Source organism: Cyanistes caeruleus, unplaced genomic scaffold, assembly GCF_971803275.1.
Source record: "Cyanistes caeruleus unplaced genomic scaffold, bCyaCae1.hap1.1 HAP1_SCAFFOLD_125, whole genome shotgun sequence".
In the NCBI taxonomy this organism is placed as follows: domain Eukaryota; kingdom Metazoa; phylum Chordata; class Aves; order Passeriformes; family Paridae; genus Cyanistes; species Cyanistes caeruleus.
Genome location: NW_028255922.1, coordinates 116,594 through 144,561, shown reverse-complemented (window position 1 = coordinate 144,561; position 27,968 = coordinate 116,594). Strand labels below are relative to the sequence as shown.

Here is a 27,968-nt window from a genome sequence, read left to right as displayed (position 1 = left end):
TACAAACTGTACCAAAGAAGCCATCAATGTCACTTTCCACCTCTAAGAAAAAACTGACAATTCAGGAGGAAATGTTGAGCTTTCTCACAGGGTCAGAAGGAGAGAAATGTTCCAAAGGAGTTGAGATTTTATAAATTTTATTTAAAATCCTACTCTACAATCCTACACTACAAACCTACACTACCATCCTGCACTACAATCCTACTCTATAATCCTACTCTACAACCCTACTCTACAACCCTACTCTACAATCCTACTCTATAATCCTACTCTAAACTGGGCATGGAGAAGGCAGTTCTAAATTAATTGTTGCATTCCTGCCTCCTCCTTCCACTTCTTTACTGCAACGATGAGAGGTGCCAGGCTGGACCCAGGCATGGCCGATGTTATAAATTGATGCTGCAGAAAGGAAAAGAAAACAACAAGAAAGCATGATTTTCCAAGGTAAGAGCTTCAAAGGCAGGGGAATAGTTTTTAAATGGAAAGGGGATTGAGTCAGAGTAGGTCAGGAGCATGGGGCAAGAGTGGCACTTGGTTGCCCCAAGAGCTGGTAGGAGGCCCATCCCTGGAAATATCTGAGGTGTGAGTATCCTGATCTCTTGAAAGATGTCCCTGCTCATTGCAGGACACAGACTAGATGACCTTTCCATGTCCCTGTGAGTTAGTTTGAGATGAATTGACGTTTAGGGAAAGAAGTAAGAAACCCCGCACGGAAGTGATTTCTTTGAGAGAAGCTGCTGGGAGCTTCCTCTGTGCCTGAGACAGGCCAATGGCTGGCTAGTTCTGAGAACTGACAACATTTTGCACCATTTAGAAATGAGATGTGCTTCTGTGATGATGCACATTTTGAAAACCACCAGCCCGGGCACTGGCCCTCTTTGCTTCCGGAGCCCGAAGGTAACGGAGCTCTGGTGAGGCCGGCCCTGCTTGCCCACGGCCTGTGCTCCTGGGGGAGGCCGGGCCAGAGCCCAGCGGCTCCCGGGCGGGGGATGGAGGCTGCGGGACCCCGGCCCCAGGCTGGGCCAGGCCACGGCTGCTGACATCTTGCCCACACTAAACCCTCTCCCCGGCGTGCAGCGACGGCTCCAGGCCGAGCCTCCCCTCCCAGCGGCTCCCGGGCAGAGAGAGGGGCCCAGCACAGCCTGAAATCCAACACCGTGACTGCCATGACCTGGGTGAGATTGAACCCTTTCACTGCACAGGTGAGACCTTTCTTATTCTTGTGGGCCTGATAATAAAATTTGTTATTCCTTTGAAGTTTGAAGCCTGTTTTGCCCTTCTCCTAATCCATAGCTCCCAGCAAGAAATGAGTAAGTGCCCTGGTGATTTTAGCCAGCGCTAAAACCCAGCACTCCCTGCCAGCCCAGCCCAGTCTAGGATTGCTCCCCACTGTCAGCTGAACAGCACCAAGGTTGGAAGGGAGGAGGATGGGGGCTCATCTGATGCCTTGGATTTCAGTGGAGGAGGAGCCCATCCCTGGGACACTGTTTCACCTGCAGCCCTTTTGGCATTTTACCTGCAGCAGCTCCTTGGCAGACCAGCGCTGCGCCTCGCCTTTCTGCAGGCAGCAGCTCAGGAAGTCACGCAGCAAAGGCGAGAATTGCTCGGGCTGCCGCAGCTGTGGGGTCCCTTCTGTGGCTATGTGGAATTTAGCCTGGAGAAAAAGGAAACACAAGGCTCCACCTGCTTCTTTCCCATCTGGAACTGCTCTCCCAGAGCCCATTGTTCCAGCTCCACTCTGCAGTGGCAGTTTTTGCCCTGGCAGAGAGGCAGACATGACTTTCCTGTAGCATTTGGATGACGACTTTCCTGTATCATGAAAAAACCCAAGCCCCAAAGCCACAGCTTTGCCAACATCCAGCAGATCTTGCCTTGGCAGCTGATTTCATTGCCTGCTCTAGTTAGTGGCAACTACATCAGCAAATACGTGTTTCCTTCTCAAAGGATTCCCAGCAGCTTGGCAGCCTTTTTGGAAGAGGGATTTTGCTATTCTAACTAACTGTACTATTCCAAGGATTCTTATATGAAAAGAATCTCTGCAGTGCTTGTTGGTCCCTTAAGCACAGCTGCCATAAAGCAAAACTCATCCAGCTTTTCGTCCTGTTCTTGAAAATGATGGTAATTGGAAGAAAAGAAAGGAAATGCAGCAGGTGTTCCTCAGGGAAGGAAACAAACCTTTGGAATCTCATTTTCAACACAGACACATTAAGATGCCTCCACAAATGTATTGGGTTGAAAATGCCTGTTTGGGCACACAGGAGCCACCTGCAGCTCTGTCTCTCAGCACTCTGAAAATTTCAGGTTCCCTTATGTGGCAAAAGGAAAATATTCATGGTGAAATCAGAAGTGTCATCCCTGTGGTAAGCCTGTGCTCGTTGGATTCTCAAGTCAATGCATTAACGCTGTGCCCATCCCAGAAAGTGCCAGGAAACAAACAGGAGGTTTTGGCAGGCTCTCCCTGTCACCAGGCTCCAGCTTGGTGATATGGAGAAAGTAGCTTGGGTTAGGAAAGAAGGTGGTCACTGAGTGTCTCAGCAGCACTGCACAAGAAGCAGAAGAGACTCTGGCTTTACAGCCTCATCTCCAGGTTTCAGGCAAGTTTCCCTGTGAGAAGAATGGGGCTGCACTTCTTCTCTCAAAAGCACTGTTTTAGAAACTTGGTTTGGTTTGAGTTTCTTTGCTTCATTTCTGGAAAGATAACAGCAGCTCTGAGATGCTTGTTTCCTATTCTTGGGGCCATCTACACAGCCAAAAGAGCTGGAACGACTTGTAAGGCAAAGCAAAATGCTGCCTGAGAATGGAGATGGTTTGGGCGAGGTAAGGCTTGAGTTCCCCCAGTGCTGCAACCGAAGCTCCAGCAGATGCTGATGTGCTGCAGGGACATTTGTAGAAGGGGCCTTGGTGGAAGTACTTCCAGCAGATGGCCATGGGATTTTGTGCAGTGAGCAGAGAACCCGGGACAGGTGAGAAAGACAGCGGGATCAGAGAGTATTTGCTCCTTACCGATCGAGCAGTGAAACTGTCATAAGGAGTTTTTTGTTCGGCCATTTCAATTGCCACAATTCCAAAAGACCACACGTCCACTTTGGGGCCATATGGTTGACGCTTCACCACTTCAGGTGCCATCCACCAAGGAGTCCCGGTCACCGAGCACCGCTGATTTTGCTCAGGGGTGAGCTGAGCAGAAAGGCCAAAATCAGCTGAGGAGAAAGCAAAATACTCTTTTAATTTTAATACTGTCAATTAGGAAACCAAGCCAGAGAATTCCCCGGTAGAAGTTTGAGAATGTGCAGTTGAATTTCCTGGACAATACTCCCTGCTCTGTTTCCTTGGGGCTTTAGCCAAGGCAATTGGCTACTTCAAACATCCCCCCATTTCTTACACTTCCTCCAGCAGTGCCTTTTGTTCCCCTGAAGGTTTAGATTGCAGCTCCCTCCCTCTGGAAGGAACACACTCAGACACACACAGAGCAATAGCACTCTGGGCTGCTTGTGGTTCCTTGTCATAGCTGTGTGCACCCTGCAACTGTGCCTTCAGCCCACAGCAGGGGGGACCCCTGCACTGCCAGCAGCAGCATTTTTGGGGAGCTGGCAGTCACTGAAAGCAGCCCCACACCCCCCATTCCTGGAAGGCTGAAGCTGAGCAAGAATACACTGACCCAGCTTGACAGAGCCGTCGGTTCTGAGAAGGATGTTGTTGCTCTTGACATCTCGATGGATCACGTGGTTGGAGTGAAGAAAATCCAGTCCTTGCAGGCACTGAGAGAGAAAACAGAACCAGGAGGACAAAAAGTAGTGCTGTGAGTTCATCGCACAAGCAAGGAAACAGCTGTGGAAGGTTCCCTTTGCAGGGGAATGGGGAGGAATTGCAGAACACAGCGCCATTGAGAGCAAAAGCCTGCTGCTCCCACAGTAGCAGAGCAGCACCTTTCTCAGTGGAGAACTGCAAATGCCAATGCAAGAGACAGAGATAGAATACAAGAGCAGGGGATAAGAGTACAGGAAGTGAGTCCAGTGAGTGTAGGGGCACTGGCAGACAGTTCCCTTGAGATGCTCTTGCTTGCCCATAGCCGAGCAGCAGCACAGAAACCAAGCCTGGCCCATGAAATCCCTCCCGTTCTGAGCCCCTGTTTCCCAGACAATGCAGCTCAAGGCCTTGGAAGCACAGATGGGATCCCTGACCTCCCGACTGACAGCTGCAATCTCTCCTTCAGACATTTGAATCTCGTCGATGAGATCTCTCAGAGTGCCTCCGTCCATGTACTCCATCACCAACCAGAGTTCCTCATGCACAAGGTAGCTGAAAAAAGGAAACAAGGCCATGCAGGTGAACATGCACGGCTAGGTTGGTTTTTTGCTTGAGTCTTGTTTCTGGGTCCCTTGGAGACAAGGGCAGAAGTAAAGGCATAGACATTGCCTCTAGGCTGTGCAGTGTTTGCAGTCTGTGCTGTCTCAAGGAGAAAGGCAGTTTAGGAAGAGCCCAGATAAAAAACTTGTCACGCATGGCATTTCTGGAAATAAGCACCTAGTCTTCCTGGCATACACAGCAATGGAAAAGAGGGGCAACAATGCAAGGGCAATCCTCTCTTGGATGGTTCATCAGCATTTAAGAAACTTGAAAAACTCAAGCCCAAAGAACTGTGGAGACAATGAACTTAGAAGGTATTGAATTCTTAAGATAGGGCTGATGCAGGTTTTTGAACAATTTTCAGTCTGCATTTGCCAGGGTGGATTCATGCAGACAAAATGCAGTCTCTTCCCATCCATTGGAGATAAGTAGAGAAATAATCATTAACAGCTCTATTTCCTGCCACTGACCAAAGTGGGTTTTTAAGCTCTCCTGCTTGTAGTATGTAAACAAACATTCAAGGGATAGGACCGTGACCACTCACCTGGCTAAGTAATTCACGATCCTGGGACTCCTATTACTCTCCATGATCCTGATTTCATTCATGGTTAGTATCTTCCTACTCACTCCTTGCACATTTATTTTCTTTATGGCCACCTCAAATGACATTGAAAAGGAGTAATTTGAGAAAATTGGTAGCATGAGACCACAACACACATGGAGCAAGTGATTTTGGAATGGCACAGCCAAGCTGTGCCCAAGTGCCTTGTGATTAGACCTCATCACTGGAGTAATTAGGGAGTGACATTGCAACAGCCCATTTCTCTGCTCCCTTGGGGGTCAGTTACAGGACACGTGGCCACTGGCGATTTGCCTTGTCCACAAAGCCTGTTCCAAGTGCAATTTGCAGGCTGGCTCCAGTCTGTGCTTCTTGTGCCTTTTCAGCACAGCTCTGCTCAAAGCTCCAGCCCCAGCTGTCAGCAGTGGGGAAAGGCCTGGAGAGCAGCAGAGGCTGCAGGGGCTGTTGACATTTACCTCTCCTCCTGTTGCAATGTCAAGTGCTCTGGAAACCTCTCCAAAACCCCTAGAAACAAAACAGCAGCAAAGAAAGGAGAAGCCATTTAGATCTTGCAGTGGAAGCCAGTCCAGACAGGAGAGCTCTGCTGTAAATGCCTAAAAGCTGCAGGTTGCAGGAGGGGTCTGCCAGAAGGCAGATGATGCATTTTCCCCTCAAGTGCCTGGGCACTGTGCCTGTTCCTGAAGCCTTGGGCTTTACTGCCTCAGCTCCAAAAGGCAGCTTATTCCTTCATCTCGGCTATCAGCTTCTAAACTGTGCAATTCTAATCCTGAGCACGGAGTATTTCCTTTAGCAAACTCTTGGAGAGAAATGTTCCTGAGAACTGTTATCTGACAGCTCTCATTGGGGGTAGGTTATGCTTTCAGGCAAGCAAGATTCTTCTCCTTTCATTAGTGTGGCCAGATGATTTGGAGACATCCAAAAATGCGAAGAAAATGAATCCTGAGCTGTCCCACACTTGAGAGACAAGCAGATTTACCAGGTTCTGTTCCTTGCTGCAGGCAAGACCTTGGCAGCATGGAGATGTCTTTGACAATGCCTTCTGAGCACACTTGACAAATTCTGGCCAGTACTGAGAGATGGGGCAGACTAAGCCCGCTGTCTAAACATGTGGACAACTTGTCTGACTTCCCACTTGATGGATATTCCCCCAGGGAAACACCTGGCCCATGGCTGTGTAGAAGTGACTGTGGTTGGACTCACCCGCTGCCAAGGCTTTCCAGTTCGATGTATTTTGTGATGGGATTTTCCTTGTTCACCATTCTCCCTGAGGGAAACAAAATGCAAGATGCTGACTCTCAGGCAGAGATCCGAACTTGCAGGAGATGCCAAAGGCAGCCCCGCTGTCTGGGGCTCTGAACCCTCTGTGGTCAGCTGGGCAGCAAGCACAGCAGCAACAAGACAGGCAGTTGTGCAGTACAAATGGCCAGCAGAGAGACTGATTTTGTGCAGTCCTTGGAAGGAAATGAAGCACAGAGGGCACAGCAGGGCACAGCACAAGGCTGGCAAAGGCCAAGCATGAGCACTGACAAGCAATGGCAAGAAGACACAGCCAGCCTGAGCCCCTGAAAAGCTGTGGCCCCCGTTCAGGACACAACAGCATTGCCTTGGAGATCAGACACAGCCAGGTGCAGATCAAGGCCCTTTTGTGTGCCAGCAGGTGAAGGTAGACACCAAATCAGCTGGGATCTTTCCTCAACCCCACCAGGTCTTTTCTGAGAGCACAGCACTGGCAGCTGTTATGGGCAAGAAGCAGATTAAATGGGTTGTGCTGCAGAATCACAAAGGGCTTGATGTGTTTTCCCAGAGACTGATCTGAGCAGGGCTTGGGCCAATAGGTAGGATTCTAAGAGTCATGGGAATGGCTGGGAATCAGGGATGAAAAAGTGCCATGGATCTGAGGAATACACAGCACAGGGGCTGCAGGCTCGCTCCTGAGAAATGCCTGCAGTGCTGTTTTATCTGATCACACCACGTCGATGTGTCTCTTGGACACATCTTTAGAAAAATAAAACTAGGATATTAATTACAGATTGTTATACAAGTATCTGTTTCTTCAGTGTGGGCCCAATGAAAACATCTCTTGCTCTCTGTTTCTGCTGTCACCTGATGTTCTTTCAAACGAGTCCTCACTGACAAAAATACAGCATTCTCATAAAAACCTTGTAGATATAGTAGAGGCAATAAAAACAGTCCTAAAAATGACACTAGTAGGACACATGGGGCAGAACAGCTCTTTCAGGATGGAGAAAAAAAAAACTCTACCAAAAAACCCCAAATCTGAAACCAAAGAGTATAGAAACTGAAAACTAAAAACGGAACCACAACAAAAAGACAAAACCCCGAAACCAATCAGTATCTCTGAAGTCTTTTGGTTCTGACGACTGGTGGGAAGTCTGGAGTCTAAGGAGAATTTAGGAATCAAATATTCTGTTCAGTCTGGCTACTAGCACACAGGACTTGCATAGATCATTTGCTAGGCCACAGCCTCCTGCTGATCCAAGAACATTTCCTGCTTCTGCCTTTAGTGGCAAGGGAATGCCAGGCAAAGCCGAGCCAGTCCAAGCTGCCCTCAGAGGCAGCAGGAACAGCCAGAGCGCTCTCTCGCTGCCTCAGAGCACAGCAGTTCCTGTGGGGAGTCCTAAATGTCTCTGGGACACCAAAGTGAGGAGGATCATTTGCTACAGCTCTGCTGGCACGTGCACACAATACACTGTCCCTCAGACAAGAAATACACCAGACGTACTCAGTTGCTCCACGAAGTCTCCCAGGCTCTCCTGGAGCTGAGCAGCAGATGTGTCACTGCTGGAAATGGACAAACTGCCCCGGCTCCACTGCTCAGCTTGGGGAACAAAGGCTCCTTTATATGCTGCTGCTGCTGCTGCTGCAGCAGATTGAATGGAAGAGCCTGCGTAGATCTGCGAGAAGAAAGGAGTTTGTGTCAGGAAGCTGGCTGGCAGAGATTACCCCGAGTTCCCTTTTCAAATGCAAGCCCTTAGGAAGTTGCTGTTAGCCACATGCAAAGCTCATCAGCTGGATTTTTTGGATGCCCACTTCTGGAACCAAATGGTCAAAACCCAAGGTTGGTTTTAATCAAGTTCATGGCCAGTTTCATATTCCATTTTCCTGGATTTTCTGAAGGATGACTGCAACAACGACCATTCCACTTTCTCCCAAGGATCCCTTTCCCCCTCCAAGGGCTGCAGACACATTTGCAGCTCCTTGTTCTAATGTTGGAGCTCCTCCCCCTCAGTCCTCTTTTCCTGCACCATCTTCAGAAGGTGCTCAGCCTGCAGCACTTGTGCTTGGGACAGTACCTGTGCCTGCCGCCGACCTTGGGGCTCTTCATCAGCAGGCATTTGCTGGAAGCCTTCGCGGGCTGCCAGGTGAGATATCAACACGTCCACCTCAAGTCAAAGAGAACAAAGCAGTCAGAGACCACAGCTTGTCCCTGTGTGCCAAGGCTCATTGACTGTGAGCAAAGGGAAAGAGCAGGACAGCAGCAGATTCACCAAGGGATACAGACAGCTTGCAGCTTGTATTCCAAATCTGTCTGGGGGACTGAGTTCACTTGCAAAAAGCCCTGAAGAAACAAGGAGAGCAGGAGCAGGCCAGCAGGAATCCCTTGAGATGAGTGCTGGCAAAAGGGGCAAATGACTGGTGCCACTGTCCAGGGCAGCAGCTGAGATTGAGCACAGCAGGAAATGTCCTTCCAAGCAGCTGGGATAGACACTACAGCAGGATGGCACTGAGAGGCATCAGCCCAGCCCCCTGCTGCTCTGCAGAGGAAAGGCAAGAAGGGCAGAAAGCACCAGACTGCAGTGACTGCTGTGCCTATCGCTCTTTCACTCACTCGATTTTCTAGAGCCTCTTGCTGCTGAGCGAGGAGATGGAATTTCTCTTCGATTATTCTTCTTTCTTCCTCCAGCCTCTCCTCCCTTGCCCTGATCCTAGCCTCAGTTTCCTGCAGCTCTGCCAGCAGCTCTTCATCGGAGGCCTGTGAAGAATGACAGAGAGGAATTTCCATGAGTGGAGTGTCTGCCACTCTTTCACTCACCTGGTTTTCTTGATTTCCTCTCTGCCAGGGGAGATCCATCTCCTCTTCGATGCTTCTGTCTTCCTCAGGCCTCCTCTTCACTGCCATGATGGCCCTCGGAGCTTCGGGCAGCTCTGCCTGGGGCTCTGCCTCGATGTTCTGTACACACAAATGGAGAGCAAGTGCCTGGGAGCTGCCATCAGGCTCAGCTTCTTCCTCAGTTTCAGCCTCAAAATCACACTCATTCAGTCACTTCTTTCTGCTTCCCTACCCACCTCTGCTTCCACTGTAACCTCCTGTCCCGCTGCTGATCTCTGCAGAGGCTCTTTGCTTTCAGGGCCTCTGGCACTTGTGGCCTGCTCAGTCCCAAGAGCTGCGTTTTATGCCCCTCTTCCTGCCCTTCACTCTGTCCCCTGCTGAGTCAGCCTTACCTGGCCATTCTCCAGTGGCTCTTCCACCTGCTGCCCCAGCTGCTCTTCCTGCTCTTGGGCTGGGAACAGCTCTCCCTCAGGCTGGCACGGCCGTCCTGATAAAACAATCTGCTCCTGCTCTTTCTCTGGATGGACCTGCAGAGAAAGCAAGAGAAGATGGGCTTCAACTTCTCATCCAACATTTGTGGGCCAAGACTCAAAGGCTGATGGGCTCCCACGTTCCCAAAGCTCTGTGCTGCTGCTCTCCTGCCTTGTTCTCTGCCCGTGGGGAAGCACAGATTCCAAAGGGACCCTGGCAGTGCAATCAGGGCCCATCTGGCACTGAAACTCCAACAGACTCTTGGGCAGCTGACAGGAAATGTGGGGCATTTCTCAAGGGCCTCCCTCCCCTTCTGCTGTGTCCTGCTTGTCTCTCCCTAGTGACTGACAGCCAGCCCTGTCCCACAGCTCCATCCTGGCTCTGCAGGGGCTTCCTGGGTGAGCTCAGCCCTTGGGAGAGACACTGCTGGAGTTCATGTTCTTTTCAGGCCTGCCCTGCCACTCCTGCCCTTCTGACATCTACACTCTTGTTAGAAATCCTGCTCATTCAGGAGACAAGGATGTGTGCAATTTGATCCTCTGCTGCAGGTCAGAGAGCCTCTATGGCCACCTCAGGATATGGAAGAGGACCAAGGTGTTTCTCCTCCCTCTTTTGTCAGCTGAGAATTCTGAGTGGCACTGACAGAGATCCTCAAAAGGCCCCACCAACAAATTAATTGACACACCCCTAGGGATGCCAATGAAGGAAGCCATGGGTCATGTAATGCATGTATGACCAAAGTCACCAAAAACCACCTAAACCATGGAATTGTCCCACCTCACTAGGACAGGCAGAAATTTAGAGGTTGAACAGGGAGTGTCAGGACAGAAGAGGCAGGAGGAGGAAAACAGCTCTAAGGAGAAAAAACAACCATCTCTAAAGGGGTTCTTAGCAACAAAAGACAGCACTCAAGGACTTGCAGCTTTGCCCCCACACTAGGCTCCAATGCAGTTTCCAAAGCTGCAGACTTCACCACAAAACGTATCAAGAGAAACTTGCCACTTGTGGATTTTGCCTCAGAAGAAGGGTTCAGAACTACACAGTTTGTTTCTTTGGCCACACAGGACAAGAATGGCCGGCCACAGCTTCATGGACAACACAATCATCTCCTTGCAGCTTATCAAAAGCCAAAAGACAGGTGGCCTAAAAGACTCTGCAGAAGTGAAGAATTGCTCAAGAAAACTACAGAACAGTTCTCCAGGTCATCCAGATGTTTCCAAAAAGGGACAGCAAACAAAGCAATCCCTGTGAGCCCCAGAAATGCCGTGTGAGCCCTTGGCCATGGCTTGGCAGAAGCCAAGAGACAGAGCTTCCCTGAGCCAAGCAGCCAGCTGCTCACCCGCAGGCAGCAGCGCTTTGGGGCCTCAGCACGACGGCTCAAAGCCCAATTTCCAGCTGCCACGGGATGGGGGAATGGCTGGGTGCTGGCAGGACTCCAGCACTCAGCATCCTCAGCCAGCAACAGCAAGTGCTGGCTGCTCAGAAACTTGCAGCTCTGCCTTGCACTAAAGACAGCAGCACCCAGCACTGGCACTTACTGTCTGGGCATGGTCAGGCTGGGCTGTGACCACAGCTGGAGGCTCGTGCTCCTTTTGCTCATTTTGCTCCTCTTTGGCCTCTTCTCCAGGAGCAGAGGGAGCCACAGCAGAGTCTGCTCTTGCTTCTGGGCTCTGTGGACAGATGGTGGAGTTAGGGACAGGCAGCTCCCTATCATTTAGAACCTTATTTCTCTTCAGCTCGATTTCTACAACCAGCTCTACCAAGCACAAATCATCAGCTTTGATAGCAATGGGATTCTAAGTCTCTCCAAGTAAATTAAAATGGGTTAATTCAGCCAGGCAGAAAATAGTTCTGAATTAGAGAGTTCACCCTGGCTACTATCAGCAAACAACGTTCTCTCTGCAAATCTGAGCTTTGAGTTCTTTTAAAGCTCTGCAATGGAAAATTAGGAAATAGCCAACAATGCCTTTGCTATTGCTGCTGTAAACATGGAAATGGATCTTCTTTCAGCCCACCCAGCTGGCCCTCTGCACTCTACTGCCACAGGCCAAGCTCACAGTTCCCTGCACAGTTCTGAAACTCCAGAAACATCAAATGTTCCTTTCTGACTCACCTCAGGATCGGCACCTCTGAACACACGGCTCAGATGACCTGCAGTGGGCAAGGAAAAGGAACCAAATTCTTTGAGAAAACTGGAGAGAACCGTGGCCTATTTAGAGCAGCATCTGAGAAGATCTCCCAGTCTGCATTTTCAAAGGTGTCCTGCTTGACTGGTGTGGTTTAAAGCAGCAACTAAAAAATCACTAGAAAACTTACTTATTTCTTGCTGTGAGATATGGATTAGAACAAGAGCAAAACAGGCTGAAAACTTAAATGGAATAAAGGAAGTTCATTAACAAAAAGTACAAGAATAAGAAACCAGAATAAAACTTCCAGAACAACCCTTTTCTCCCCCACTACCCAACCATTCCCTTGTTTACATGACAACATAGAGACAAGAAACTTTGGATCTTTGGTGTTTACAACAGTCCCAATTCCTGCTGGAGTCTTTTCATCAGTCATTGTAAAGAAACAAAAGTCTTCTTCTGCTATCTATGGAGTTTTTCACACAAAAACTATTTTTCTTCATAGCTTTCTATTTCTCTGATGCCAGCTGCCCGCAAATCTGCCATCAGTTGTCTCCTCCCATTTCCCATCACTCTGAGGTGTGTTATGGGTCATGAGTCTAGGGATGTCATTTTTATGAATGAGTTATTCAAAGGCAAAAGTTCTCTTTATCTGTTTTTGTGAGCCCTCCTGGAAACAGAAGTTTTCTTTTTGCTTCTTAAAAGCCCAAATCTTCAACTCTTACTTCTCCCGCTCTGTTCCAGCATCTCACAGTGTCACAACTACTTCATCATTTGCTCAAAATCCACACTTGGAAACACTCCATTCCTCCCAATATACTCTGTCATGAATTAAAGGAGGTTTTTTCAGAACACTACTGTCCATCTCCATAGCTTTAACAGAAAAATATTTCAGCTTATTAAAGCATCTCCTTTCTCTTCCCCCTCTCAATTTAATTTGTTTCTTCACTCTCTTTGATGGGTTGATGGTTGATCACTCCCTCTCTCTCTCTCTCTGGAAAAAAAGGATTAATCTGCAAGTCTCATGCAGGCAGTAAAAGAGTTAAAATCTTGCTAAAGCTGCAGATGTTGATGGTGTCAGGTTTCAGTTCAGTGGCAGAAACTGCAAACCAAGTCAGGCTGGCCGGCTCCGTTTCTCCCCCCACCCTGTCCTCTGCAGCCTTGTCCGGCCTGGAGGGGGGGAGGAGGCCGAGACAGAGCCCTGTGACCTCGTCAGAAGCCAGAAACCAAAGAGAGCAAGAAATTCCCGGCCTCCCATCTTAAGGTGGTGTTCACAGGTTGATCTCACTTCTCAATAGTTAAAACCGCTGCCAATTCTCACCCATGGCCAGGAATTAGTCAGGAGAAAAAACTCCCATCAGCCTCCAGCAGTTTCAACTTCCCCAGCTCTCAGAGCTATCTTAAAAGTAAAGTCACCCCAAGAGATTGAGCCAGCAAAGTGAGGAAATGCCAGACTCTGCTGCCACAGGCTCTCCCGTGGAGGGAACAGAAGCCCTGCAAATGCTGCCCGCAGCCCCCTGGCTACAGACACCCCGTGTTTTGCTGAAGGTGTTGACAGGAGCTTGACCAAACCAGGGGCATCCTCATGGTCTTTGTGTTTCAATAGCAACCCGGTCACTAAGAAAGAGCAGGGAGACCTACAAAAGCCAGCTCAGGTTCCAGCCAGGGAAAACCTCTACTTACGTGCCAGGTTGGTGAGGTAATAGCCGGCGTAGCCAATGCCATAAATGGTGCAAATGGCAGCAGCGAGCTGCTCCATCATTTTTGCCAGTTTGCACACTCTGCTCCACCACAAAAACAAACACGGCTCCTGTCAGTGTGCAGCTGCCCACTGACAAACGCCTCAAGCAGGAGGATGCTCCTGCACTGAGCAAGCCCAAGAGCTGCTCTGACCCTGAGGCCTTCCGTGCACCAAGGCAACCTTGGGATGTCACCACGACAAGGTGGCATCCATGCCCTGACATCACAAAGCCAATGCTCTGCACTGCTCTGGGAATTGATGCAGAGCAACCCAACCTTCCCTACAGCAAACACAAAATTGCCTGGCAGGTTCTCCTCTGTCACAAAGGGTCACAAATCCTTTGCTGGGCTGTGGGAAATGGAAAGACAGAAACTTCCACAGATACTGAAGGATTTGATTTACAGCCTTGGAAGGAGCTTGGGTTCATGCAATGCTAAAGGTTCACAGACGTTTAGTTGAGAATTCATAAGCTTATGTTCCTATAGCTGCAAGTAAGAATATGCCATAAGTAAATAAAAAACTGCATTGAGTGAGATGGTGGAGAGATTTCAAGTGTAATTGTGTGATTTTAGAGAGTAAGCTATGAATCTAAATATTATCCTAAGAAGCACATGTGTGTAGGTGAGCTAGCAGTGTATTGGGTGAAAAGCAGACACAGTGCAGCAGAACTTGGCAAAGATGAAAGGTGATTAAGTAATAATAAACCTCTTCAATTTAGTGCATTAGCCAAAAATCTCAAATTAGTGAATCTCAGCCACTGCACCAGGCTGAAGCTGAGGATCCCCAGCCAAGCTCAGAGGGAGGAGAACACAGCATTTGTGGGATCCTTTCCAGTCTGACTTGCTTTAGCTGGAGCCTGGGGGAGGAGAGAGCAGGAGAAGGGTTGGCTGAGTCCTCTCCCCTCTGCCTGGCCCTTCTCTGCTGGATCCTCAGTTCATCCCACACCCACCCCAAGACTCCATCCCCATCCTACTGGTGCTGAGGGGATTAAAGGAGATGAAGAGGAGATTAAAAAGATAGAGAGGAGAGAAAAAGAGAAGTTTAAATGCAGCTTAAATATGAAAGAAATGCACATGTTAGTGACTGCTGAGAGTTGAAAGGGAGCTGAAGGGTTTGGGAAGGGCCAGGAGCCCGTGAAGGGCTCAGGAGCTGCTGCTGCCGGGAGGGAGGGAATGCACCAATGGCTCCCAGCAGAGTCTGTGCTTTGAGGCTCTTTCCCAAACAGCTGCAGGAGGGAAAGCAGCTGAGTTTGGAGGAAGAGTTTTCTGCTGAGGTTTCCTGTTTGGAGCTGTCACAAGCTTGAGCTGCTCAAGGGAAACGCGGCTCTGCTTCCAGCAGGGCCCAACTGCCCGGGAGCACAACTTGGTTCCCTGGCCCTGAGCCAACGGGCAGCAGCAGCTTCTGTTCCCTCCTGGCTCTTGTGTCATTTCCAGCAGCACAAGACACAGCAAGAAAAGCTCCTCCAGAACATGCCATGAGAAACACAACCTGATTTCATTGCATGAAGGAGCTCTGACAGTCCCACGGGCTCAGGTTTGTTTGTCAGTGAACAGAGCAGGGAAAAGCACAGCCACATTCCCTGCACAGGGAATTCACAGGAGGAAAGTGCAGCGCTGGAGGATGTGCTTGGATACAACGTTCCCATGGCAGTTTTGGGGATAAAATCGTCAGCAGAGAGAAAAGAAAAAGTGCTACCAAGGGTGGGCTGGGGAGGGCTGGTGCTTCCCGGGAGGCTCCCGAAGCTCAAGAGGACAAAGCCCAGACCTTGTCCAAGCTGCGAGCTGGGTCTGAGCCAGAAACCAGGGGGTGTCAGAGACATTGCTGCTGAAGGGCTTCAGATTGCCAAAGCTAAAGTGTCCAGCAAAAAGGAACAACTTGAGGTTACAGAAGTTCCAGTGCCCACGTTCCATCCCCTCATTTCAAGCTGAAAGTGGAGCTCCACTTGTGACCCTGCTTTTTCATAATGAATATAAAAATTCAACAAAATTCCCTTAAAGACCCCATGAAGGTTCACACTGAGAGCTCACTCAAGGCAGCCCCAACTCCTGCCCTGGTTCAGTCCCTGTCAAGCCCACTGTGCTTTCCAGCTGCTTTGCTCCAGCTCCCCCCAAATCACCATGAATTCCACTGAACTGAAACAAATCCAAGTCCTCGTGGGTCGGGACAAGGGCAGGGAGAGGTCACTCAGGGATCACCATCAGGGGCACAGATCCCCAGACATGGGGAAATGAACTGAGCTTAAAACTGAGCAAATCAGACCAGGAGAATGAGGATTAAAATCAATCTTGAGAAACGCCTCCTCCCGCTCCTGAACTTTTCTGTCCGGGCCGCTGCTCGCGGGGCACAGAGAGGGGCCCGGCCGTGTCCCTGCAAACCTCCCTGGGAATCACCCCAGAGCCCTCAGCCTTCCTTGTGCCCATCCCCGGGGCCCCTTGTCCCTCCCAGTGGCTCCCGTAGCTCTCCCAGTCCATCCCAGCCTCTCCCAGTCCATCCCAGTCACTCCCAGTGACCCCGCCTGTCCATCTCGCCCCTCCATGGATCTGCCGCCCCTCAGCCAATCAGAGCGCGTCTCTCTGATGACTCATCAGTTGCCGGGCAGATCCACAGAGCCGAGAGCCCCGCGCTGGACTCGGCCGCCCAGTGCCGCGCACTTCATTCCCAGTCCCGCCCAGTACCACCACAGTCCCGCCCAGTGCCACCACAGTCCCTCCCAGTGCCACCACAGTCCCGCCCAGTGCCACCACAGTCCCTCCCAGAGGCCCCAGAGTCCCTCCCACTCCTTTTTAGTCCATTCCCAGTCTATTCCGAGTTCATTGTCACTTCACTCCCAGACCTCCACGCTCTCTTCCAGTGTCCCAGTATCTGCTCCCATCTCTTTTAGTGCCACCCCAGTCCCTCCCAGTCCATTCCCAGTCCCTCCCAATGACACACCACTCACTCACACCACTCCTCTCCACTCTCTCCCAGAGTCCCCAGCGTGTCCATCTCGCTGGTGCCCTCCAGCTCGCAGCCCGGCCCCGGCTGCCTGCTCTGCTACCGGATGGATTTCTCCCCTGCCCACATCCAGCTGAGCTGCTCCCAGGGCCAGCAGCAGCTCTCGGGCCACGTGCTGGCCACTGCCGTGCTCCCCAGCGGGGACTGGAGCCAGCAGCTCCTGGTGCTGCTGGAAACCGCCCCCGGCAATGCGGGCTCAGCTCCAGCTGCCAGGTGGAGCACGGCAGCCTGGAGCACCCCCTGAGCCGGCACTGGGGCACGGCCCGGCCCCCACAGCGCCGGGGGCAGCGGGGGAGGCACTGGGGGGGCCCAGAGGGGGATTGGGCTGTGCTGGGAGGAACTGGGAGGGAGTTTGAGATAGACTGGTTTAAACTGGGGAAGGGATTGAGGTGCTTAGGATGGCTGGGAAGGGGTTTGAAGGATGTTGGGGAGGGTGGGATGGGGTTCTGGGGGTCCTGGTGGACCCTGGGAGGGAGTTTGGGGGTGCTGGGTGTCTCTGGGAGAGATTTGAGTGAGCCTGGAGGAGCTGGAAGGAGACTGGGGATTGGAAAGCAGGGATTGGGATGAGGTTGGTTGTGCTAGGAAGAGACTGGGAGGAATCTTGATGAGTCCTGGTGGGGCTGGGAAGGGACTGGGAGAGGGTCTGGGGGTCCTGGGGCAGTGGGGGGAAATTGGGAGGGGGCTGTGGGATTCTGAGAGGAACAGGAGGGGCTCTGCTGGGTCCTGGGGAGGCTGGGAAGAGACTGGCAGTGATTTACCAAAATAGCAATATTGATCCAGTATCAATATCAATCTGTTAATGGACAAAAAACCTCTCCAACAGTTTAAAGTTACACAGTTGATGTTTAATCACAGCACTGGGAGAGTGCAGGAGTCATCCCCTTAATACGCACTGCAAGTTGACAAAAGATTCCAGTGTCTATTCACAGGAGTCTTGAATATCCAAAATATAAATACATATTCATAATGCTAACACCTCCCATGCTCCACTTCAGACTAAAATTCATGGTAATGAGTTTAAAACGTCATTATGCCTGCGTGGTGGGCTCCCTAATTTGAGGAGGGGGTCGTTTTGGTGAGGAGGGGTCATCAAGAGATGAAGGAAAACAGCTCTTCCTCACTCTCACCTTTCTACCTTTACAGTGGTTGACATTACAAATGACATTTGGTACAACTCCAATTTCCTCCCTTGTGACTTGGAAATGGGTTTCCAGATGTAAGGTCTGTGATCTTCCTGAACCCGTTTATCACTTTCTCTTTTCTCATTATAAGCACAGCTGACCAAACATACAATGACAAGTAACTTTTTACCTCAGTCTGAAATTCATTATCTCAAATCCTGCTTCTCACTTAATCATTATCTCTGACTAGTTCCAGCAAGGCCTATCTCTAGCTAAGATCTCCAATTTTTCTAAAATACCTAATTGTTTAAAATTAGTGACTCTGAAGGAGGTTTCAGAGGGTCCTGGGTGGGCTGGGGGACACTGGGAGGGAACTTTGAGGTACTTGGGGGTTCTGTGAGAGGTTTTGGGGGTCCTGACCTCTGCAGATGCCCCAGTGACGCCGTAAAATGCCACCTGCAGCAAGATGCTGATGGGGATCGGGGGCTCCATGTTGGGTTTAGTCTTTCTGGCACTGGGGCTTGGCTTCTACCTGAGCAAGAATGTGAGACGGGGTCCCTAGGTTTGGATATCCCCTCTCCTAGAGCATGTGTCTTCCTTCAGGACCCCCAAGCCCAGTGTCACACACTTTTCTCTGCCCACAGAGCTCCTGAGGCAGCAACAAAAGTTTCTCTAGGATTGAAGGTCAAAAAATCCACTCTCCTGAAGGAATTCCCATTGTTGGTCTGTGTCCTGATGGACTTCATTCCCCTGCTTTCATCCAGGTGCCCACAGGGAGCCAGGAAGATGTGGAGCCTCCCAGCCAGGTGTCTTCCCAACACGCATCACCAGGACCACGGATCACCAGGGCTCTGCCCAACGGGGGTCACTGGGGATCATCCAACGCCCATCCTCCCATGGGGGATGGAGCTGGAGCAGCGCACGAAGCTCTTCCCGCACTCGGGGCACTCGCAGGGCTTCCCTTACTGGTGCCTCCGTTGGTGTCGGGTCAAGTGAGCGCTCTGTGAGAAGCTCTTCCCACACTGGGGACACTCGTAGGGCCTCTCCCCACTGTGGATGAGCTGGTGCCTGAGAAGGTTGGAGTTGTGCTGGAAGCCCTTCCCGCAGTCGGGGCAGCGGAAGGGCCTCTCCCCTGTGTGAATCCGCTCGTGTCTGAGAACATTGGAGCTGGTCTGAAACCTCTTCCCACACTTGGGACACTCGTACGGCCTCTCCCTGGTGTGGATGCGCTGGTGTGCCCTCAGGTAGGAGTTCCACCCAAAGCTCTTCCCACATTCCAAGCAGGTGTACGGCCGTTCCCCTGTGTGAATCACCTGGTGTTTAATCAGGTAAAACGTGTTGGTGAAGCTCTTCCCACATTTCTCACACTCATAGCGCTTTTCCCCAGTGTGGATCCTCTGGTGATTCCTCAGGTCAGAGCTCTGGCTGAAGCTCTTCCCACATTCCCCACACTCGTAGGGCTTTTCCCCAGTGTGGATCACCTGGTGCCGGAGCAGGAAGGACCTGTAGCTGAAGCCCTTCCCACATTCCAAACACTTGTGGGGCTTCTCCTCCAGCTCTGAGCCTAGACTGGACCTCTGGCCGTGTTCCTGGAACTGGGAGGGTCTCTCCTCACAGCTCCCTGGACTGGGTTTGCAGCCCCTCCTTGTGTGCGATCCCCAGGGCTTTTCTCCTCCTCCTCCATCTGAACACAGTTCGGGAATGTAAAATCCTGGTTGGGGGGAAAAAAGAACAAAACAGGAGAGCGTCTTGGACTGGGGGTTCCTCCTTGCCCAAGTTCATCTCAGAAAGTCGTTTGGCATCTTGTATCTGTAAGAACCTCCAGGACACCAAGACTCAGCCCAAATATCCTCTAAATATCAAAACAGATCAAAAACTAATCAAATAACAAGATTCAGCCAAAACCCCCTACAGAATAGAAAGGTTCAGCCCTCAAAAGAAACCAAAGCACCAACATTTAGGCAAAGGCCATGGCACAGTTCCTACAGCCCCTGAGGGATCAAGCCCAGGGCCCAAGGGGGCCCCAGCACCCAGGGGACACCCTCGGCCACAAGCACCTGGCACAGGCATTGCCCTCCTGGCCAGGGCACAGCCCACCCAAACAGCCCCTGGCAAGGAATCAGCCTTCCAGCTGCAGGGCACAAGGACACTGCAAGCACAGACAGCAGCACCCTCAGCACCAGCAAGTCCAGCCCTTGATGGACACGCATTCTTAGCGGTGGCACAGCTCCCATTCCACCAGGGACCCACCACACTGCAGCCCTTGGGAACATCCAGGGTGGCTCTGGATCCAGAGGAGACCTTTCCTGATGGACACAGGGGCCTCTCCATCCACTCAGAATCTTACACCTAAAGGTGTTAGGGAATATTTTAATTATTTAGACACTAAGTGGGAAAGATGAGTGGGTGTGTTTTCTTCAGCCACTATTAACAGATGTGGGGGATGGGTATAAAATGCAGGAACTTTTATTGGCTCACAATTGTAATTCAAATTGTAATTTACTGGGAAGGGATTTGATGGCTAAAATTGGGAATGCAAATTAATGTTGCAAAAGGGGATACAGAGGCTGGTTCTGCTGTACCTCTGTGTCAAATGTCTGGCAGAGCCTAGGCTGAAGTGAACCCACAAGTGTGGGCAGCCCCAGGGAAATTGGCAAAATTAGATATGGAGCCTCTCCAAATTTCCCTGAAGCAACCAGGACAAGAGGTGTCCAAAAGCAATCCCCTGTTCCAAGGGAGGGAAGGAAGGGCTCACAGCCTGTCTGGGAGTCCTGCTCAAGGCACGGCTTGGGGAGCCAGGGATGGCTCCCTAGAATGCTCCTATCCTGCCAAACAAGAAATCCAATGGAATCCACAGAATGCTGCAGGACCCAAGAAGAAGAAATGAGATGATGAAACCGAGGCACCCCACACTCTCAGATCCTTACACCAGCCTGAACCTGGTGCCCTCCTCACACTGCTGCCATTCACAACTTGATGCAAAAGAGGCTTTCTGGGGATCTGCCCACTTCCAGAGGATGCAAACACAATTTTGCCTTGGGCTGGCAACAAGAGCTAGAAGGGAAAATGCTCAAGACATGGACGGTCCTTCTGCAGGGATGCACGGAAGCACCGGCCTGATTGGGGCAAGCCTTGCAGGAAATATCAAAGGAATTGACCTCACCCCCAGGGACTGGCTTAATGCAGGATGTGGATGACTTGCTCCAGTCAGAAAAACAAGGAGAAGAGGTAGAGGAAGCCTCTGTGAAATGGCTTCATTTTCAGGCAAAAAAGCAGCTTTGAGTATCTGAAAAAAAAGAAAGGGCAAATGGTAGAGAAAATGGTTAAATATTCAAGACCTATTTTGATTGCAGGTTTGTCTTGTATTGACCCTGAGAGAGTCGAGGGAATCTCAGAAATAATGTTTCCCCGGACTAAAATGGAGCTGAAGCAATTCTTAGGATTAACAGGGAATTGCAGGAGCTGGATTGAGGATTCTCTTTTCCACCCAGAACATTGCGTGCATTTTTTACCCCCAGATAGTCTCAATATTATGGGGTGGACATAAGAAAGAGAACAAAACTTAACAAAATAAGAAAAATAAAATGATTGATGACCCAGCCATGGCTCTTCCAGACTCAGAAATCTGAACTGGAAGGGAATATTAAACAGGCCACCCCTGAGCCTGCACTGAAGGCAACGCAGCAGCAGCCAGGGCTCCCCAGCGGGGGAAGCCCCTGCGCCTGCCCACAGATCCTCTGCTCAAATCCTCGGCCTGGCCACCCTCCTTTGCCATCTCCAGCCACTGCGGGACAATCCTTGCTCTCACTCTTGCACCTTCAGGCCTTTCTGTGCCTGCCCTCGCCACAGCTGCTGGGGAAGGCACCGGGACAATTCCACTCTGCCTCTCAATTCCACTCACACTCTGCCCTGCCTGGGATTAGCTGCTGGCAAAATAGACCAACTTGAAAATGGCTTCAAATTTTATTTTTCTAAATGGTCTTGGTTTGCCTTTGCCTTGGAGAAAGGAAATTTAAAGGTGTTTTTTAAAGGATGCTCCACCACTCAGCAGAGATGAAATTAACATCTCAACAGACTAGGAATAGCCCAAAAGATTCCCCCCAAGATAACGACCATCAACAAAACATCAACACCCAGCAGCAAACATCAACCAACATCTACCCAGACACTGCCCCAGGCACAGCTGGAGACACCTGGTCTGGAAAAGGCTGAGCAGGAAATCCAGGAGTGCCCACCTAATTCCCATCACAGGCACAGAAATCCGGCTGCAACAGGAAACCAAATCCTAACAACTCCACACCTTCAAACCAATGAACATTAAACCAAGGGATTTCTATGGGGTCAGAATGTATAAATTTAGAAAAATCTAGTCAAACTCATGTGTCATGGAATGATTTTCTCTGCACACCCAGCCTAAGTGTGCATGAAATTATTCCTGTTGCACATTCTGTACAGAATCAAGTAATGATTTATTTCCCTAAAGACATTGTTGAAGAATTTTTGATATTCACAGTTTCAGTGAAAGAATTACACCATTAGAAAAAAATTTCATAATAATTTTACTTCTATATTGTTGGTTCTGTTTGGGACCGTGGTGTGAGAATCAGTTTTTAGTCCTAGGAGAAGAAAAAGAAAATACTTGATTGCTTTGTAATTTTTCTTTTTATGTATGTGTGTGGCTCATAGTGTTGGCAAAATGGTATGGGTTATCTTCACATTTAAGCTGCATTTTGAAAAACTAGAAGAGCTTTAAAGATGACCCTTTAACTCGTAAACCTTTAATAGAATATTTTTTTGTCAAAAAAAGAAAAGGGCCAAAGAAGGCACCAATAGGGAATTGGGGAGAACACTTGAATCACCCCCAGCTGCCCAGAAAGAGAAGCTTTGTTCCAGGCAGCCAGGAAAGGAGCTTTAGAAATGCAAATTAACACTGATGGCCCAAATCCTGCACAATGGCCCAGGGGCTTCCTGCCTGCAGGAGGAATTGGGCTGATTCGCTCTGCCCCTCAGCCCAAGCTCTGCCTGCTTGCACAGATGGAATTTGCACAGCTAAAGGCACAGCCCATTGTGAGGATATCTGACTCTGCAGCAGAAATTGGTTCAGCTGCAATGGAAAACAGAAAATGGAGAATGTTGTGAAAACTTCACTAAAACAAGTGGGGGGGAATCATCCCTGTCCCCACTCCAACATGTGCTGTCTCTGTCTATGTTATATAGGGTGTATCAGACTACTGGGGTTTATTTGCTACCACAAGTTCAGAGAAATCAGTTGAGAATCCAAGTATGTGATGAATAATTAGGGAAAAGTTGACAATTGATGCAGCCCTGGCTGGAGGGAGCACCCAAAAAACGGGAAAAGATGACCTGCCATCAGAACAAATCCTGCAACACCAGACTCCAGGAACCTGAAAGAATTCATATCAGTGTTGTGAATTCATGTTGTAAATATTGGCTTTTCACAATTATTCTGATAAATATATTATATGCTTTCACTATATTCTTTTCTCTCTTAGCAAGTTATAGGCTTAGATAGGAATTCTGAATGGTAAAGATATGTCTCATCTGGAGAAGGCAAGATAACTCCAACAGGCAAGACAATGGGAGGATCAAGCTGTGGAAAACAGGCTGTTATCAGCAGCAGGAAATTGAGAGCAAACTGTTACCAAAAAGCCGGTACCAGGACGTTGGCAAGGGGGAAAGATATGAAGCCCATCTGCTCTCTGAGGAAGTATAAGGGGCTTGGACTCTCATCAACAAGTGACCATCTGCAGCAGAAAGGAAACCAAAAACTCCGAAATAATGCTGACCAGCTAGACCAGCAAAAATTATGCTGGCCAACAGAAAATAAAATTGAAAAAAATATGATCCAAGAAGGTGGAACCAGGGAGGGGACATGCTTGAATATGCATTAACCTCTCGCAGCAAGGATGGGATAAAAAGGACACTCCTGAGATACCAGGTGTGCTCTTGGCAGCGCGCCAAGGCACCCGGCCGTATCTCTTTGCTTTACTTTATGTCTCTTATTGTCTTTATTAAACATTTTTAAAATTTTACAGGAGTGAACTTCGTTTTTCACAGAAATTGGGGGCTCGTCCGGGATTAAGCACCTCGCCCCGGGGAAACCAGGAGATTCCAGGCGGGGGAAGGCGCCTCCCTGCCAGTTTTGGTAATCCGCTTTGGCTCTTCTGGTGTCATCGGTGGTAGCAGGACAACACCCGGAGGACAAGAGAGAGACAAGTAAAGCAAAGAAAAATAAAAACAAACAAAAAAATAAAGGTAATAAAGCGCTCCTTCAAAACCCCATAATCTTTCAGGACCTGAACAGGAATTGGTAAGTACTGATCAGGGGGGTGGAAACGGGGGGATGAATGTGTGTGAATGAGACGCAAGCTGGTTACCCCAGACCTGCGGAGCGAGAGTGGAGTCCATAGTACCGCGGTTCCTATCTTTCGCGAGAAAATAGGCCGGGAATTGGACGAAGCGAAAGAAAGAGGAGTGAGAGAATCCCCCCGGGGTTTCTGAGACTGGGGTCTCAGGGAGGGGTTGAGCCCCTGGAAAGGAAGGAGTCGGGAGTTCTCCTAAGTCCAGTGTACTGGGAGACGGGACAAAAAGGGGATAAAAAATAATAAATCCCCGGGAATATTGCCAGGTTGAGGGTGCAAACCACGGGAAGTGTGGGATACAGTACCCAAGAAAATCTGGGGGGGTTGGCCAACAACATTGAAGGTACCTTATTATTGTATTGTCTTGGTGTGAGTGAAAAATGAGTGAGAAAAACCTATTAAAGAAATGAGAATGCATGTGTGAATGAGAGATCGTGTATAACTGTATCTTGAAGGAGGGGGAAGGTGGACTGTAACAAGAGCATTGAAAGAAGGATTTGGGGTTTGTTGGTTTTTGTTGGTGGTGCTGTGAAGGGTAATTAGTGTTTTAAAGAAGTGAACTTGTGGTATGTTGTTTTGAAGAAGTGAACTGGTGTTTTAAAGGAGTGAAATTGGTATTCTAAAATAGTACAATTGGTGTTCTAAATAGTGGTGCTTAAAGGAGTAGGTTGAAACAGAGAACACTTGGAAAAATGGGACAGAGAACCAGTAAGCTGGCCTTAAGAGAAAAAAGAATTAATAAAATACCAGAGGATATACCTCAAGATAGTCCCCTCGGGATCAAGCTAGCAAATTGGGATTCAGATCCTGATACAAAGGGGAAAGACAAAGTAAAAATGATCCAATTTTGCATGAAGGAGTGGGTAAAAAAGGAAATTACACCTGATCATGTTTACTGGCCAAAATACGGGTCCTCTGAGGCTTGGATCTGCCAGGCTCTAAATATATTTGTGAATTCAAAAGAGCCATTTAATCCAGAAGAAAGAGAATATGCCTCTTGCTGGCTAGGAAACACAGAACTTCTGGGAGCCAGAGTTTTTAAAGTATCTAAAACTCCAGAGGTTGAGCAAACAGAAAATAAAAAAAAATGGGACCCCCTGGATGCTTTACATCCACCGCTGGCACAGGGAGCCCCCCCCGCTGCAGCCAGCCGCAGGGGTTCCCCAGCCTCCGGGAATTCCTCCGCCTCCAATGGCGCTGGGAATCCTCCCACCCCCGCTGATGCTGGGAATTCCACCTGTCCCGGGAACTCCTGCTCCCCCCTTCGAACCGGGGAGAGCGCTGGGTGTCCCGACTCTGGCTTCTGCTCCACCCGCCCTGGCGGCCCTGGCTTCATTGGCGGGCTACAGCATCCCTGCCCTGGCAGCCCCGGCTTCATTGCCAGGCTCCAGCATCCCTGTCCTGGCAGCCCCGGCTTCATTGCCAGACACCAGCACTCCGGCTGCAGCAGCCCCGGCTTCACTGCCAGACCCCAGCAGCTCGGCACAGGCGGCCCTGGCTTCACTGCCAGGCCCTGCCCTCACTCCTTCTGCACTAGGGATTCCAGCTTCCCTGCCGGGCTCTGTTTCTGCCTCTTTTCCTTTGGAGGGTTCAGCGCCTGCCGCCCAGATAACATCTCTTCTTAATGAAGGGGCACCATATCAGAACACAAGGGGAGCAATTAAAGCTCAAAAGCAGCCTGATAATCTCTATGTTACCAACACTAATACAAAACAAGGGAAGGGGGGTGTAAAAACAGATAAACAGAGAGAGTGGAACCAAGAAATCAATTTATTCCCATTACGAGAAGTACCTATGGGGGGAGTCCAGGGGGGAACGGGATTTGTGAATGCTCCTTTGACTTCTACAGAAGTTAGGAATTTCAAAAAGGAGATTAAAGGGCTATTAGAAGACCCTATAGGTACAGCCGAACAATTAGATCAATTCCTAGGGCCCAATATTTTCACTTGGGAAGAAATGCAATCAATAATGAAAATAATATTTTCCCAAGAGGAAAGAGATATGATTAGAACTGCTGGGATAAAAATATGGGAAAGAGAAAACCAACAAGGCCCACCAGGAGAACAGAAATTGCCAACTGCACCTCCTGATTGGAACCAGAATGATGAAGTTGGGAGGGGAAGTATGAATGATTATCGTAATTTGATAATCAAAGGGATAAAGGAGGGAGCGCCCCGAGGGCAAAATGTCAGAAAAGCCTTTGAGGGACAACAGGGAAAAGAGGAAACCCCAACTGAATGGCTGGAAAGGCTCCGAAAAAATATGAAACAATACTCTGGAATAGACCCTGAGTCCCTAGCAGGACAAGCCCTGCTAAGGGTTAATTTTGTCACCCGAGCATGGCCAGATATTAGGAAAAAACTAGAAAAATTGGAGGACTGGCATGACAAACCCTTAAATGATTTATTAAGAGAAGCTCAAAGGGTTTATGTACGGAGAGATGAAGAAAAAGCTAAAGTAGAAGCAAAAATCATGATAGCCACTATGAGGGAAAACACCTTCCAGAAAAATCTGAATCAAAACCCCTCAGGAATTCCTCCTAAACACTCAGGGGCTAGAAGTGGGGAAAAGGGAAGAAATAAAAATCCAGCACAATCAAAATTCCCGGGGCAACCCAGGAATACCTGTTTTTATTGCAAAAAGGAAGGGCATTTTAAACGAGAGTGCCCTCACTTAAGGAGGGATCTAAAGATATTTCAAGAGACACCTCCAGAGGAAGAATAGGGAAGTCAGGGGCTCTATTATTTTTGGGGAGACAAATACCATCTGGAGCCTTTGATAACTTTAAAAGTGGGCCCCCAAGAGGAGAAATTAGAATTTATAGTTGATACTGGGGCAGAAAGGACTTGTGTTGTTAATATTCCAAAGGGATGTGATATAAGTAATGATACTGTAAAAGTAACAGGGGCAAAAGGGGAAGGGTTTAAAGTTCCTGTCACTAAAAATGTAGTCATAGAAGGAGAAACAAAAATAGGAATAGGAGATGTTTTACTAGTTCCTGGGGCTGGCAGCAACTTATTGGGAAGGGATTTACAGATACAATTAGGAATTGGGGTTATCCCAGAAGAAGGGAAAATGACAGCCAAAGTGTTAAAACTTGGCCAGGAAGATGAAGAACAAATTAACAAAGAGGTTTGGGCTGGAAAAGGAAATAGGGGTGGATTGAATATTGACCCCATAAGGGTCACTATTGAAAGGGAAGAATGTCCCATACGTGTACGTCAGTATCCTATTTCTTTGGAGGGGAGAGAAGGCTTAAAGCCAGTCATAGAAGAATTGATAAAGGATGGGACATTGGAACCTTGCAAATCTCCTCATAACACCCCTATACTCCCAGTAAAGAAATCTGATGGAAATTACAGATTAGTGCAGGATTTAAGGGAGGTTAATAAAAGAACACGAGCCCGTTACCCTGTGGTTCCTAATCCTTATACTCTTTTAAGTAAAGTCCCACCTCAACATCAGTGGTTCAGTGTGGTGGATCTTAAAGATGCTTTCTGGGCCTGCCCACTGGCAGAAGAAAGCCGAGATATTTTTGCCTTTGAATGGGAAGATCCAAATACTGGGAGAAAGCAACAATTAAGATGGACAAAATTACCACAAGGATTCACAGAGTCCCCAAATCTATTCGGGCAAGCCTTAGAAGAGATACTACAAACTTTCCCCACTCCTGTAGGAATACAAATCATCCAATATGTGGATGATCTCCTAATATCAGGAGAAATAGAAGCTGAAGTTAGAGAAGCTACTATAAAACTTCTGAATTTTCTTGGAGAAAAGGGACTCAGAGTATCAAAAGGAAAGTTACAGTTTGTAGAATCAGAGGTAAAATATCTTGGTCACCTGATAAGCAAAGGTAGCAGGAAATTAAATCCTGAAAGAATTGCAGAGATCCTATCCCTTCCTCCTCCCTCTTCAAAGAAAGAGGTTAGGAAACTGCTAGGACTACTGGGATACTGTAGATTGTGGATTGAAGGATACACACAAGCAGTAAAATTTTTGTATGAGAAATTGACAGGAGGGGACAATATAATATGGACTAAAGATGATGATGATAAATTAGAACAATTGAAATTGAAACTAGCCTCAGTACCAGCCCTAAGCCTACCCTCCTTAGAAAAACCCTTTCATTT

The 27,968-nt window shown here is 49.0% G+C and overlaps 2 protein-coding genes across 2 annotated transcripts in view; both read right to left on the bottom strand.

Moving 5' to 3' along the window:
* Positions 1–120: 120 nt before the first annotated feature.
* LOC147646089 (uncharacterized) lies at positions 121–13,681 on the bottom strand. Its single transcript, XM_086873939.1, has 13 exons — positions 13,280–13,681; positions 11,584–11,621; positions 11,009–11,140; positions 9,392–9,526; positions 8,778–9,119; positions 8,242–8,331; positions 7,671–7,842; positions 6,128–6,191; positions 5,383–5,431; positions 4,892–5,004; positions 4,182–4,299; positions 3,659–3,758; positions 121–3,200 (listed from the first exon to the last, which is right to left on the bottom strand). Exons 1-13 carry the CDS (start codon positions 13,356–13,358, stop codon positions 2,725–2,727), a joined length of 1,908 nt encoding a protein of 635 aa, XP_086730065.1. The 5' UTR covers positions 13,359–13,681; the 3' UTR covers positions 121–2,724.
* A 3,473-nt stretch (positions 13,682–17,154) lies between these two features.
* LOC147646087 (uncharacterized) overlaps positions 17,155–27,968 on the bottom strand; it is an 84,691-nt gene continuing 73,877 nt past the window's right edge. The window contains exon 3 of the mRNA XM_086873947.1: positions 17,155–19,163. Coding sequence (XP_086730073.1) covers positions 18,415–19,163 — 749 coding nt within the window. The 3' untranslated portion in view covers positions 17,155–18,414. The remainder of the gene's footprint in view (positions 19,164–27,968) is intronic.